The sequence below is a fragment of the Enhydra lutris genome, unplaced genomic scaffold (assembly GCF_002288905.1).
Source record: "Enhydra lutris kenyoni isolate GAN:26980312 unplaced genomic scaffold, ASM228890v2 scaffoldscaffold9, whole genome shotgun sequence".
In the NCBI taxonomy this organism is placed as follows: domain Eukaryota; kingdom Metazoa; phylum Chordata; class Mammalia; order Carnivora; family Mustelidae; genus Enhydra; species Enhydra lutris.
Window position 1 is genome coordinate 73,505,435 of NW_019154093.1, and position 15,088 is coordinate 73,520,522.

The 15,088-nt window shown below is 49.6% G+C and overlaps 1 protein-coding gene across 4 annotated transcripts in view; it reads right to left on the reverse strand.

The window, feature by feature from the left end:
- Positions 1-1,275: 1,275 nt before the first annotated feature.
- Positions 1,276-15,088, reverse strand: part of LOC111143153 (sortilin 1) — a 65,381-nt gene continuing 51,568 nt past the window's right edge. For all 4 annotated transcript variants that reach the window (XM_022496657.1, XM_022496660.1, XM_022496659.1 and 1 more), the window contains 6 exons: positions 12,368-12,557; positions 8,881-8,997; positions 8,183-8,291; positions 6,671-6,777; positions 6,237-6,360; positions 1,276-5,830 (listed from right to left, as the gene is read on the reverse strand). In XM_022496657.1, the coding sequence (XP_022352365.1) occupies positions 5,816-5,830; positions 6,237-6,360; positions 6,671-6,777; positions 8,183-8,291; positions 8,881-8,997; positions 12,368-12,557 (662 nt within the window). In that variant the 3' untranslated portion in view covers positions 1,276-5,815. The remainder of the gene's footprint in view (positions 5,831-6,236; positions 6,361-6,670; positions 6,778-8,182; positions 8,292-8,880; positions 8,998-12,367; positions 12,558-15,088) is intronic.

Below are 15,088 nucleotides of genomic sequence, written 5' to 3' on the forward strand. Positions count from 1 at the left end.
AGCTTGTATTGGGGCTGAGGGCCAGGACAGCCTGCAGACGCACTTCTGGCCCAGGAACCTATTCCTCAGGAGCTCGGATGGCGGAGGCGGAGCTACAGAGCTTGACCTCTGAGGCTGCTCCTGTTGCGTGGGGCCTAGATTTCTCTAGCCAAAGCCCTTATAAATACAGAGTCCCCACACCAGGTGGTATGAAATTGGCCTAGACTTTCAGCCTGAGCCCTTTGTTGCAATAAAGGTGTAAAAGAATCAAGTTAAAAATGTAGACTCCCAGGGTCTGTCCATTACAGTCTAATTTAATGGGTCTGGGTGGGGTCGAGGAATCTGCATTTGAAAAAGCAACCTAGGGGTGCCTGGTTGGCTCAGTGGGTTAAGCCTCTGGGCTCAGCTCAGGTCATGATCTCAGAGTCCTGGGATGAGCCCCGCATCTGGCTCCCTGCTCAGTGGGGAGCCTACTGCCCCCTCTCTCTGCCTGCCTCTCTGCCTACTTGTGATCTCTCATTCTGTCAAATAAATAAATAAAATCTTAAAAAAGAAAAAAGAAAAGAAAAAGCAACCTAGTGACTCTGGTGCGGGAAGACTTTGGACACTAGCTTAGCTAGACTTCCTGAAAATAAAACTACCATATGCCATCTCCACTAGATAGCCGGCTCCTTCACAGGAAGGTCTTCTGCCTCGTCATCTTCAGATCATGGTGTCAGAGTAAGTATCCATTGGAAATGTCACCCAGGATGGCAGGCTCAGAGGCAGTCTTCCAGGCTGGGCTAAAGTCTCAAGGGAGGTGGACAGGAACTTCTCCTAAAAGAAATACTTGGGAAGCAAGGAAAGCCGCAACTCTTTGAAAGGTCCTTAAATGAAATGAATCAGGCAGGACTATGAGTAAGAGCAGCAAGAGAAATCTGAGAGAGGCCACTGGGAAGTACTGAACTTAAGCTTCCAGTATTGTCATTTGTCAAACCTGCCTGAAGGAACAGCTAATTTGGGACAGTCGTTCTCTGCCTTCTATCCAGAAGGAAGTGGTTAGCGGTCGCACCCTGAGAGGGCATATGGAGTAAGAATGGGAAAGCTGGTCCTACAAATACCCACGGGAGGTAGTTAAGGGGCACAAAGGACAAGAAAAACTAAATTTTTCCCCCACAACTTACCTAGTACCTCTCACGCTACCAATGCAGGCCTGGCTCTTTACCTGGTTTATTCTCCAGTTGCTGGAGTTTGATTTCTGAAGCTAGAAAACTGGGAAATCACGGTAACAAACTGTAGCTTAGTCATTTCCATAGGTCAGGTAACAAAGTCCAGTCTGTTTTATTTCTAACCCAAATATTGCAAATATACAGAAAATTACCAGTACAAAGTTAAACACATCCAGATTTATTTACACAATGCTAATAAAGAAATTTAAGTTTGATTTCCATTTTGTGGAATTTTGCTATGGGGTCTGGCTTTGTTGGGTAACTGACATGGGTCACTGAAACTTGATTATCCCACCCCACATGCAATTTTCTGTCCCAAGGGAACAGAAGACTTGGGTTTTTAGCGCACATGCAGTAATGATGTTAATACTGCTTTACACTTTAGTAGGAAGGCAGCTGTCCCACAGCTGGGGATGGGGGCAGAGAAGTTACAGGACAGGGAGGGACCACATGCTCAGAAAGGGAACGAGACACAAGAGAGGGTTGAACAACAGGCACGTGGGGACCCTGAGCATTTCTGTGCATGAGGACAAGAAGGGTATGACCAAAACCCTCCTTCCCTAGACGTCCAAACACGGGAGGTGGGCAGGATCATCGAGGAACATTCAAGTCACCCGACCGCAAACTGAGGGCATGCAGAGGATGAGAACTGCATGAAAGATTTGGGACATATCAATAAATCATTAACATGTACACTATACAGTTTATACATGTATATATGTACATATATATATATAAACGTACAGATTAGTTTATGTTATTCTATATAAACGAGGATGCTTAAGAATGTACTGGTGTGAAAAAATGCATACAGCCAGTTGTTGAAGACAGTTTCAAATTAATGTTGTGACTCTTACTGTTATAATGCAACATAACCAAGGAACCAACATACTCCTGCTGTGTCGGTCAGCCTCCGCGAGGGCAAGGCCCGGCTCTGCTCAGACAGGACGGTGCTCCCAGAGCCGCTGGGTACACGGGTGGCAGATGAAACCGAATGTCTGGCCCCTGCTGAAGGCCAGCGCTGAAGGTCTGGCCCTCCCTAGTACTCCGTCATGCGGCACGTCTTACACTTTGGTTTTGTTCAAAGGACATTTAAGTCCCTGTTTACCTCCCTGCTTGAGGCCAGGTAGTAGCAAAGTCAAAAAGCTGAAGCTCTGACTTTAGCAGTTCCAAGCATCTGACTTCAGATGGGGCGAGGAGGAAATACCAACAAGCCGGGAGAGCTCCACAACCTCTGCGCGTGGAGGCAGGGTTCTTAGAGAACCCTTAGAAACTCCGGCCAGCCCTGCCACCTGGGGTGGGTGTGGACGGCTCCGCACTCCCTCTGTATCCTGGTCCTGTGACCCAGGCCATGGGAGAACCAGCTGCAGTGTAGAGAGCCAGTGCAAGGGCTGGAGGCGGCCAGCCTGTTACTAATGTGTCATGGATGAAAGGCCAGCTTGGACATGGAGAGGCCCAGAGGCAAACCTAGGAATTAGGTACACACTGGAAAGCCTACTCAGAGGCAGATGGCAAGTTCTAAATTTCAGTTATAGCTCATCTATTGAATCTTCTGAGCCCAGCTTAGAACTGCCAGAACTCTCCAGACTTTTTTCTTCTCCTAAGTGGGATCCCTATTCAAATACCAGCTCAGGTGCACACACCCTTGGCCTCTAGAGTCACCAACCCAAAGCCCTCTTAGGGCCAAGGTGCCGATCACAGGTGAGGGATGGTGAGTTCTCCACCCGGACTTAAAAGCTCAGACCACTGTAGACAGTCTGATGTGTCCAACCTTTCTTACGGTGCTCAACCCTATCGCTGAAACCTCCAGAAATCATCTCTTCTGCTACCATCAAGCCCGAGATTTTATACAATGATAAGCTACACTTTACTTTCAAAGATAATGCTCCTAACCTAACATCAGTAGAACAAATTAGGAATCGTTCTCTCTTTGAAGCCATCATGGATAATAGGCTGTTATACTTGCTGGCTGAGGGCATACCTTTGTGAGTGAGCAGGCTGAGATGGGAAGCTAACTAGCCAATGAAGGGGGTGAGCCAGGCTTGTTAGCAGTTCTCCAAATGACCGAGCTAGCCAGCCAGACAGATGAGGATGAGAAAACAAGGAGAGGGAGAAGGTAGTTCATCAAGGGACAGCTCACACCTGCATCTAGATGAGGGGCAGTTTCTAAACACACATTCAAAATTACCATTAATTTTTGTTTTGAAGCCATGTAAAACAGGAGAAAAAAATTTTCTCTCACAGTGGCAAAAAGGAGCGACACTGCTCCCACAGAGATGCCACCCATCCCTCTCCTGAAGGACAGAGAGGCAACTGTATGCAGGAACCCTGCATGCCCTGGGCACGCAGCCCCTGCACACATAAAAACGTTCAAAAGCTCTAAAGACAACCGACTGGCACTGCTTGCCATGCACACAGAGACCCTGGACCATTTACTCACTTTTTGTACCTCAGCTCCGTCTCCTGAAAAATGGGGACGACAAACCCCTGGCCTTCAAAGAGAAAGTCTCATCAAGAATGTTCTAAGTTTCCAATGACACAATGCCAAGTCAAAGTGCTCTGAAAATTGCCAAGTTCTACAGAAGTCCCAGATACCCTTAGAAGCCCAGAGCTCTAACCTTATTTGGTTAAGGAAGAAGATAAACTTTCCTACATCCTAAAATAAATCAGAGAATTACCACATACGCACACATCTGCCCAGGCGAGTATAAGCTGCAGGGAGAAGGTGTGCGGCAGGAGTGGGTCTTTTCTGGGCATCAGAATCACTTTGGGCAGGAGGTGAGTGTGTCCGGGAGAAAGACTGACACGTTTTCATTTGTGACCTGGTCTATCTTTGGATTTTTAAATTTAAAAACTATGCAAAATGAATGAGCTTTTCCTAAAAGACCAGTGCTCTATGGCTCAAACAAATACGAATTCTCTTCACAAAAAATGCCCTAGCTTTATTTCCCAACTGAAGCTCCCTGACTCATTCAGTCCTGCTGCAGCTTCAAAGTCTCTAACCTTCTCCAACCACCCCCTCTCCCACTTTCCCTGCTGCTGTTAATCCATTCTGGGGAGGAGAGAACACAGCCATCTGCTCACGCATTCTGACAAAAGTTGATTTGGCACGTCTACTTTTTCGTGACTTTATCACCATAAAATGAACTAGCAGCAAACTGGCAGTTACCAAAGAATGTCCTAACCGTAATTACTGGGAGAAACTGTGGCCAGCACAGTAGGGACACTAAGACCAAAAATGTACTATACTATATACCTGGAGAGCAAATATTCAAGCTCTTTTAAAACGAATTATTGCAGCTTTCCATTACTGTGTGGCCACCCAAAACTCCACCTCACCACATTCTACTGTTAACTTGATCTGAAAAAATGTCCAGTGGAAAACTTCCTTAAATTTAAAATACGAACTTAACGCATGAGGTAAAACATCACCTACACTACACATGTGTTTTCGGTTGGTTCGGCCAGAAGTTTCATGCCAACAAATTAGTTGGCAAAGCTGGAGAAAATAGGTGAGGAAGAGAGCCTGGTAATAAAATCGTGATTTTTAAAAAATAGTTTATAAATCTGAAAACATGTCTCGTCCTGGCTCCATGTACAACAGCAGTCCAAGAGGAAGCAAGCAAGTAGCCATCCTAAGGATTCGCCACTGTGCCCACAGGTGGACGAGGACACGGAGGACTGTGATGTTCAGTCCTCAGGGGCCACCCCGGGCACCCTCCCTCGGCTCCAGTGGAGAGACCCCACAGCCTGGGCAGATATCCAGGGCAAGCCCTCACCCTGTCCTTGAGCAAGTTCACAGGCACAGACACGAAGCACGGCTGGAAAGATCTTGGAAGAAGCAAGAATTTGTCCTTTAATAGGTGCTAACCCTAGTCAATTCCCTGCTGCTCCCTTCTTCCTGCCCCAACTTAAAAATATTGCCCTTTAAGTTTTCCTGATTTAGTGTCTTGGAAGCACAGGGTTAAGTCAGTTGCCAAAGGGCAATTAACGAGGGTATTGCCTAATTAAATGGGGTGGGGGGAAGAGACGCCACTGTGGTCCATGGTCCCCAAAAGAGCAAGCAAGCAAAGGCGGGGTGTGTGTGAGGAGCTGGTGTGCAGCACTCTCGGGGTGGGGCTGTCCCTGGCCGGGGAAAGGCCGCCAGGCCGTGCCAGTCATCGCAGCCCCCGAGTCCCTCTCAGCAGCTGCTCCGCGTCGCCGGCAGAGCCCGGGGACAGCGCCGAGTACTTGGTGATGGTTGATGCTGGGGCTGGCAGGTGCCTGGGGGCAGGCGCCATGCAAAACATGCAAGAGGGGGGTTAGTGAAACATTCCCTTCCAATCCCATTTCCCTTACCAAACAGAAACAAAACCAAAAGAACCCATACTTTGCAAAAAGACAGAACTTGAAATAAAAAATTAAAGAATTTAGATTCCCCCACTTCTCAGAGCCAATCGTGAGAGTGTTTCGGGTCCCCACCCGCCCACATTTCTTTAGCACAGGTCCTTTTGGCTTTGGTGGAAGCAGCAGAAACAGAGCTGGGTCCCTCGCAATGGGAAATTTATTCCCCCCAAGTCGGAGCCACAGGGCGTGTGAGAGGTACTGCGGTTCCATCATCTGTGCTCGGTCCCAGCCGCTTTGAAGAGCTATTCCAGGAGGTCCTGAGAAGAGAAACAGAGACTATATTATTTGCACACTAAAAAATTCCTATTTTGAGGGGCACCTGGGTGGCTCAGTCATTAAGCGGCTCCCTTCGGTTCAGGTCATGATCCTAGGATTCTGGGATCGAGCCCCGGATCAGGCTCCCTGCTCAGTGGGAAGCCTGTTTCTCCCTCTGCTTGTGTTCCCTCTCTTGCTGTGTCTCTGTCAAATAAATAAAATCTTAAAAAAAAAAAAAAATTTCTATTTTGAAAGTTCTGACCTAGTTTCTGGGCTGGCCAAGTCTTATAGGCATTAAGTGGCTGCTGCTGGCTTACGCGCCCCCTCTGCCTCAGTTGGATTCTGATTTTGAAAGGAACAGGAACACCCCTCTCTTGTGCTTCCGGGCCACCCGTCAAGAAGTCTTACCTCATCTGAGTCATCATGATAACCACTCTTGTGAGTGTGGGAGGCCGTGTCCAGGGCATCCACGCCATCCACGCCATTGGCCTCGGCATGCTGCTGCAGCACGGAATAGCGGTGCACCAGGAACCTGGGGGTGGAGACCTCCGTGAGCTGTCCCATGGTGACATGTGACATGGGGACATGGGACATGAGACATGCCTCCCACAGGCTTGCGGACTTTCCGAGTTCTACACACTCACAGCACGAGTCACACACATGGGAGGCACAGCCCACAGTCGGCATGTGGCCCGACAGAAGCTCTGAGAAGGTCTGGGCCTGATGCTTCAGGAACACCACTACCACTGGCCAGTTTTCGCTAGGGGCCAGCTCAACCACACGCCCTGGGCTGCCTCTGCAGCTGGAGTTTGGTACCTCTGGCTGACTGCCATGCTCCTTACCTTCCCCCACAGACGTACTTCTTCACAATGAGCACCCCTGCTACGACTGTGACCAGCATCAATCCCACGGTGGCCAGGATGATTGGAACAGAATTTGACTTGGAGTTCTTGACAAATTAAAACACAGACAATTTCAGGTGTGCACATGCTAGGACTGAACTCAAAGAGGCTGTTCCTTCCCCTGGTTTCTCTGTGAATGACCTGCAGTCTCCAGGCCCTTTGTGCTTTCCCCGCCCCCGCCCGCCGCCGGACTCTCTCAATCCTACCAGGAGTGCATCACTGATGGCAGAGGGGAACCAGAACTTCGGCTGCCTGGAAGCTGCCAGAATGGTCCAAACTCAGGCTCTAATATCCGAGTTACTCTGGGAACTACGGCAATGACCTAGGTCAAAGAGCAACTGAGGCTGTTCCCCACTAGCCATGTGGAGTGGTGGAGCACTTAGGGGCACAGTGGGAAAGGGGGAGAATGACAACAGTGGGCCAGATAAATCTGGAACATGGCCAGTCCCTGGGAAGAAGCTGTGCCCATGCTGCCTCAGGCAGGACATCGTGTAACATGAAGACTCTTGTTTTTACTTCATTTTTGGTATGTTTTTGCAAATAAGCCTTTTCATATTATTGCTGGAGTGGGCCCTACCTGTTTCAGGGTGGGAGATAGGGAATGTGTGTTTTCAGTGAATCCAAGAGGTGGCGGAACTGGATTCTGGGACACATTATGTCCCTGGGGGCGGGAGTCCTGTCCAATCACGCACATACACACTGAGGATAGCTACTAGGGATGCAGGGTAAGGGTGCAGAGAAGAGGGAACTTGCCCCCTGACAAAGACACACACCCACATTCTGCTCCTGCTACCTACCTAATCCTGCCCGTGTCAGGCCCTCATCCCTCAGAAGGCCAGAGAGGAGGGGACTGAGGATCGTCTACCTCCCATTTTATGGATTAGGGAACTGGGGCCCACAGCTGACTGCCCCAGTCACACTGCTGGTCCAGTGCTTCTTTATCAAAAGGCTTCCTCTTTACCACTTCCCACATCCCAGCCAGATGGTTCAGCACCACAGAGCCGTAATCTGCCTCATAACCCGCTCCTACATCACAAACCCATTAGTACCGAAGTTCAGTTGTCTAGTCTGAGCACACTCGGCATGACTCAGCACAGAGCCCACCTATAATGAGGGCCAGGGCTCCTCTCTTCCTGCCCTTTACAGCCCGACTTCAAGTATTTTCCCTAAATGACTCTCAGCCCCCAGAAATGTCCTCAACCTGATGCTCCCAAGAATTCAGAACAATTGTATAGAATTCTACTTTGTTCCTCCAACGATAATGTTTTTAGCATGGAGTTTATCATGCTGTGTAGCCCATCCTCCATCCTAATGGTCTCCTGTGCACAGTGCAGGCCGCCTGAAGTAGTCCATCCTCTTTGTATTCAGTCATAAAATTCTCAGTGCTGCCGCTTTGTTTCTGGCAGAACACAAAAGCCCACTGGTCCCTAAACCAGATCTACTTTACTGTACCTGCTTTTCAGGACTCAGGAAGTTGCTTGTGCATTTCTTTTTCAAGTCTTTTACTTCTCGGACTGGATTCACGCCACCCTGGCATCTGTCTCCTGGAATTTTTCGGTACCTGAAAAAGCAAAGACAATTTCTTGTCAGACCATTAGGATGTATTCCTCGTTCCTGAAAGCAAGATTTGAAAATCTGCAGAAAAGCTTCTCAAACTTCCACCCCCTTTCAGGCCTGAGGGGAGAGCCTCGGGAATGTTTTGGGGATGTTCTGTGTAGTCTCAGGCCCTGAACAGCCCAAGTATCCCTGGCCTTCCTGCAGAGGCATGCCTGCCTCTCTGGGCCACGAGTTGGGGCCAAAGAACCATGGCCCAAGGAAAGCACGGTAACACACCGTACAAAAATGGGAGGGGGGGTATGTACTGTGGGGGAAGTACTGTGTCTCCTCTGGGGCAGCACTGCCCCCACACAGTGGCTACTTACACTTAAACTAAGTAAAATTAGTTCAGTTGCTACACAGGGCTAATGGCTACCGTATGGGACACAGCAGACGAGAGGGCATTTCCAGCGCCACAGAAAGTTCTGTTCCACAGTCTTTTCCTAGCATGCTCTAGAACACTGCCTGCATGGAGGTGCAGGGCGCGGTGAGTGGGGGCTCACTCTGCACGGCAGGGACACGGCTGTCACGACTCAGGAGGGGAGGCGCCTCACCCATTTGTTGTCAGGTGCTCCTCTCTGCCGTACAGACAAAATTCCAGATCGTGGCCCTTTAGCTCTGGCTGTTCCACACATTTGGAATCATTTTCTGGACGGAAGTAGCCAAAATCACTGTAAGAGTCCACAAATACAGTATGTTTCAGAGCTGCGGAATGGCAGCAGTGAGGGGACCATCGATGAAGGTTTTATGTGGCGCAGGCAGATGGAGAGCCCAGTCTGTGGCTGCACGGGAGCAGCCCTGCCACCTGTGAGGAAGGCCCACCGAGGAGGACAGACATGGAGAATGCTCAGCTGGGGGACCAGCAGCTCATGGAGCAGGCCTGGTGCACTTGGGACTCGGTAGCTAGAAGCCTGGCACAGACAGCAGCGGCTCCGGGAAGGGACTGCCTGCAGCAGGGTGGGGACTCACTCGAGAACTCAGATACTAAGAAACAGTGGCATCAGCAACAGATCTAAAACCACGATGCTTAGTTACCGTTTTATTTACCTCCAAATCACTCATTATGTTCTCTGGGTGTGTACCCTAGGGTGTGTATCAAATCCTGCCTGCCTGCCCCATTTCTGTCCCTCTTAGCTTCTTAGGATTCTTGTCTCCAATGTGGATGCCTGCCTGCCTTTCATCCTATCCCATCTCTCCACAGTGCTTCCCATCTGCTCTGCTCTCTCTGCTTCCCCCAAGAAGTAATATACTGCCTCCTCTCCAAGGGTGATCCCCCGCATAAGTGTCCATGCTCCATCCCTCCAACTGCCCTGGGACCTTGCTTGGCTGACCATGTGGAGGGACCATCAGGCCCACTCACCTGGGGGCTTCTCCTTACCTGTGTGTATCATCTTCCTTCCCTCTCTTCTTCTTTACTGGCCAAACTTCTTAAACGAGTATTTCGTACTTGTTCACTTTTTATCCTGTGCATTTTGGCTTCAATCCCCCCTACTACCTTGGAGGCAAATGTCTGAGGCCCCCAGGATGCACAAGTCTGGCAACCTTGGGGAGCCTTCTCCGGTCTGGCCTGCCCCGCGCCACCCCCATGTGCTGCCCACGCCTGCCCACGCCCCCGCAAAGCTGGCTCACCTGCTTCTCTCTGCACGGTTTATGCCTCTGCCTTCCTAACCCGGAAACGCAGACCCTTGCTTGCGGTCTGCAATTCATTCTCTTATGCCGTATCTGCTCTACCTTTGTGAGCTTAACTGTTTGTTGCAGCTAAAACTTCCAGGTTTTACCTCTCTTGACCTGTGATCCTACATTTCCAAGTTCCTGCTGGACGTCACCACCTAAATCTGCTGAAAGAACCTCAAATAAATAGAGCATTCAATACACATCATGTCCTCTCCTTCAAGCCAGTCTCTCCCACCATTCCCCTGTGTTTGTCCACGGCACTACCTTCCTTCCATTATCTAAGTTGCAAATTCAGCCTGGGCCTGCCCCATCTGCACCCTCCATGCTTCTTTATCAGGACGGCTGCGACTTGCCCTCATGGCCTACCTCCCAGCACACCCTTCCCTCGCACCACTCCACTGGCTTTAATGACTGTTTCTTCCCAGATGTGCAAAGTCAAGTCCTAGCGCTTGTCAGGGCTCAGCTCAAATGTTCCTCCTCAACAAAGCCTTCTCTGAGCCATCTCCCTTCAGCTCTAGATGGAATGGCCTTTCCCTTCTCTCAATCCCCCAGGCACTGTTTCACCGCATAATCCTGTGCATCTGAGCGTCAATAACAAACTTTTCATTGTCACTTTGCAACGCCCTGTGCACAGCAAGGATGCAACAGATGCTCGGGCGGTACATGGATGCTGCTGGTACTTCAAGGTCATGCTGACAAATATTTAAGGAGCAGGGTAAGAAGAACAAAAGAAGTCGAAGATACCACCCCTCCGACAGGGGGAGAGTTATGGTGAGAATTTTAGGTGTGCAATCCCACATGTCAGGGAAAGCGCCCTTTGTCCTCACAGTCACACACTTCTCAAGCACGGGCGGGACAGGGTGCAGGCTCCAGGGCCGAGCTGCTGGGCGCACATTCCAGCTCTACTACTTTTGGCTGAGCCGCTGTGGGCAAGGCAGTGACGCCCTCTCTGAACCTTCATTTCTCCCTTGGTGAGACGGAAATGGCAATGGTCCCTATCTCAGAGGGCTGCTGGGGGTAAATGCAAATGGCTCGGGACAGTGCCTGCTACAGAGTCAGTGCTCGGTAAGTGCCAGGGGCTATGCTGACTACTCCGTGCTTATCAAACATAACGCCCTCAAGGAGCTGAGAGTTTGAAGGCAGACCCAAACCTCTCTATGACAACCAAAACCCAGCAGCAGGTGTCCTGTAGGAGTGCAGATGAGGGAAAGCCGGGGAAGGCTTTGTGGAGGAGAGAAGTGAGCTAAGTTCTAAAGGCCAAGTAGGCATCCCCTAAGCCTGGGGGGCAAGCAGGCAATGTGGGGAGACTTCCCGGCAGAGGAAGCCCCACGGACAATGGCACGCAGCTCTGATGAGGCACAGCAGATCTGGAAAGAAGGCTGGGGAGTTAAGATCCCAGTCTGTGTGCATTCTAGGATGAAGGCAGCCCATGAGAGTGTCACAGTCAACATGCTCTAGCCCTAGACTGACACCACAGCCATCGGAGAGATCCCGTTCCTTGTGGAAACACAGAAGGAGCACCCCTGGCCCGTTCCATGTGCAGATGGGAGCCGCACCGGGGCAGGGGGTCTACACCGGTCAGACTGGGAGGTTTGCTCAGTCCCGTATTCTCGGTCACCTGCAGTTCTAGAGAATGTGATGTGGGAGGGACAGGACTGCTGTCTGACTGCACTCTTTTCCAGATCTTCCAGGATTCACCTTTATTTCCTGCCAGTATGATTTGAAGGAAATGAGTTCGGGAAGCAGTACCCCTGCTTGGTGACCTGGGGACTGCCTTGCCCTTAGACAATCAACTAACCCCATGCTGGCCGTGCCACTGACCCTTCAGCACAGATGGTCCTGAGCTCATGGGAGTCCACCTCGATGGCCTTTAGACCTTGATGGGACATCTGGGCCATCAGTACCCTGACATCCCCTCCTGTCTCAGGACAGAACCACACTCGCTGCCTTCAGTCTTGCAGACAATCCAAAACCTAGCGCCCCACCTGCTGAACTCAGGCTGTCAGTGTTCAGTGAGCACACGGAAGTCCAACCCCCTCCCAGCTCCTGCACAGCCTTTCCTGGTGGTCTCTGCCCTATCGTCCCCTCTCTGGGTTTCTGAGCTCTCTTCCTCCTTACACACCTCTCTCCCCTGCTGTTGGGCCAGGATTCCAGGGGTTGTCGCCAGTTGTCCAACAACTGTCTGATGTGACACCTCACCTGTCCCATTACTAACAACTCTGGATCCCTTCTCTGTGCTTCCATCTCCTCAGTAAGCAGCAGCAGCTCTCCACCCTCAGGGAAGAAAGGATCTGAATCCTTTCCAGCTGCCCCTCACCTCCTCCCACATAGCAAAGCGGCTAACAGGGATCTGAGGGAAGCTGATACCAGAGGAAGTCCTCCAGGGAGCAGGGACAGACAGACGGCTGCTTGGTCACAACGTAGTCCCGACCGTTCTGGCAGACGGATGACTTGCGAAGCCGCAGGTACTGCTCCTTGTAGCCCAAGATGCAGCCGTCTGCGTAATCTCCGGGGTCTGCGGAATGAGCCAGCCATATGGTATAGTCCTTCTCCTCACCTAAAGAGAAGACAGGCTGTTCAGGTCACCGCCTGGCCCCACACCTATGCATGCGAGGCGGCTGCCAGGCGGAGAGCAGAGCAAGGAAGGGAAACGCGGATGTCTGACTCACGCTACTGCCGCATTTTGGAGCTGCAGACAAAAGTTGCAGGACCTGGTGCCTACTAGTGGTTGGCATCCCCTCGCGCCAGAGGAGGGTTCTTCGCCTCTCACCCCGCTTTTGGGTATTAGGAGAAACTGCATTGGTTTCACAGTGGGCGGCTGCATGGAGCCCCTCTGAGCTTTCCTCCAGGCGGGGAGGCTGCGGTCTCCCTGCTGTGTGCACCTGTGCCCCAGTCAGCGGGAGCTGCCGCAGGTAAGCAGCGAGGTGGTTCTTTTTAGGACAAGACACCAGTTAGCCTAAAGCATGGGTTCAGTTTCACCATGGGTTGGCTTGCCTCAAACAGAAGGGAAGACCATCTCTTTCTAGACTTTTTACTCTAGTTGACTGGCTTTCAAGTAGACCATTGAGGATAGTCAATCTGGCTTCATAAGTCATATCATCCACTCCTGGAAAAATGACTCAAAGCCTATGGCCTAAAGACTGTGGATTAGGTTTTTATCCTTTGGGATCTGAAGACCAGCATGGAGGCTGCTACGAAGCAGTTGCTTACCAAATCTCTTAGCGGTGTTAAACTTTAGGGGTAACTGCATAGTGCCTTATGAGGGGAAAACTCATAAGCCAGCTCCTTTACAGTCTACTTAATGAATCTGGAAAATAATGACTCTCGGGCATTAAATCATATTTAAACACCCTGTAGAAAAGTAAGGTCTGAACAGAATGCTCAGGGGTCACCAAACTAACATTCGGAGGAAATGGACCCATCCTACAATCAAACGACAGGACCAAAATTCAACCACAGTGACTTGAAGCCTTAAGGCCTTTTTTTTTTTTTTTTAAAGATTTTATTTAATTCAGAGAGAGAGTGAGAGAGTACACAAGCAGTGGGGAGAGGGAAAGGGAGAAGCAGGCTCCCCACTGAGCAGGGAGCCCAATGCGGGGCTTGATCCCAGGACCCCGAGATCATGACCTGAACTGAAGGCAGACACTTACAGATGGAGTCACCCAGGTGCCCCTGAAACTTTAAGTCTTTTATCCTAACACACCAACAAGAAACTGCAGCTCGAAGGGTGGGGGACTTTTCTCCAGTTTTTTCTTTTATCTTCCATATTTTTCAGTACAATGTCAGCATCTTTGGTACTGGGGTCTGGGTTTGCTTGGGATTCTTTTTACCTCCTTTTCTGAAGCCATTTTCTGTGCCTTTTTAACATGCTTTCCAGCCTAAAGTCACAGAACTCTGAAATGGCCCACATGGGCTCATTGCTAGCCCAGTCATCATTCTAGAGCCTCGCCTGGAGCTGACATTCAAGCCAAAACTCTGCGTGAAAACTTTCTCACTTGAATGTTTTTTGTTGTTGCTTTTTTTTTTCTTCACTTCAACGTTTTGGTAAGGGACACAATCAGTCAGATGCTCTTTGAAACACACTTTTCTCTAAAGCTTTCTCTTTACAGTTCTGCTGCAATCAAGGGTGAAAACCCCTGAAATGTCATGAAATAATTTTAGATAAATGCAAGCATGCATTATCCTTACAAGCAGAAATAAGTCCCACAAAATGTTACAGAGCTCCAACAGTGTGAAGCTACCTTCTCCTATGTGAGAGCCTTACCCACTTATTGCTGGTCTGAATTGAGATTTACTATAAGACTAAGTGTCAAATATACACTGGATTTTGAAGTCTTAGAAGAGAAATATAAAATACAAAACAGGGGGGCACCTAGGTGGCTCAGTGGGTTAAGCCACTGCCTTCGGCTCAGATCGTGATCTCGGGGTCCTGGGATCGAGCCCCACATCGGGCTCTCTGCTCAGTGGGGAGCCTGCTTCCCCCTCTCTCTCTGCCTGCCTCTCTGTCTACTTGTGATCTCTCTGTCAAATAAAAAAATAAAATTAAATAAAAAAAAAAATAAATAAAATACAAAACAGGAGCACCTGGGTGGCTCAGTGGGGTAAATCCTCTGCCTTCAGCTCAGGTCATGATCCCAGGGTCCTGGGATCAAGCCCCGCATTGGGCTCCCTGCTCGGCAGGGAGCCTGCTTCTCCCCCCCTCTCTCTGTCTCCCTCTCTGCCTACTTGTGATCTCTGTCTGTCAAAACAAAACAAAACAAAACAAACCATTTCATCGATAACTCTTAATATTGCTTATATGTGGAAATGATAACATTTTGGATATGTTGAGACGATTGTATTATTATTAAAGTAGATTTCACCTCTTTTACTCCTATAACTCAGGGGATAGAATAATTTAAATCATACGTGTGGTCTTCATTTTATTTCTCTCGTACAGTGCTAGTCCAAAGAGGGAAACTACATTTCTGATACCATTCCTTGCCTGATTACCCACATTCTTCAATCTTCTTACCTGTGCATTTTCTTATTCCAGCTAAAAGAAACGAAACTGAATTGGTTATTTAGGAAAATGGGCTTATAAGTTTC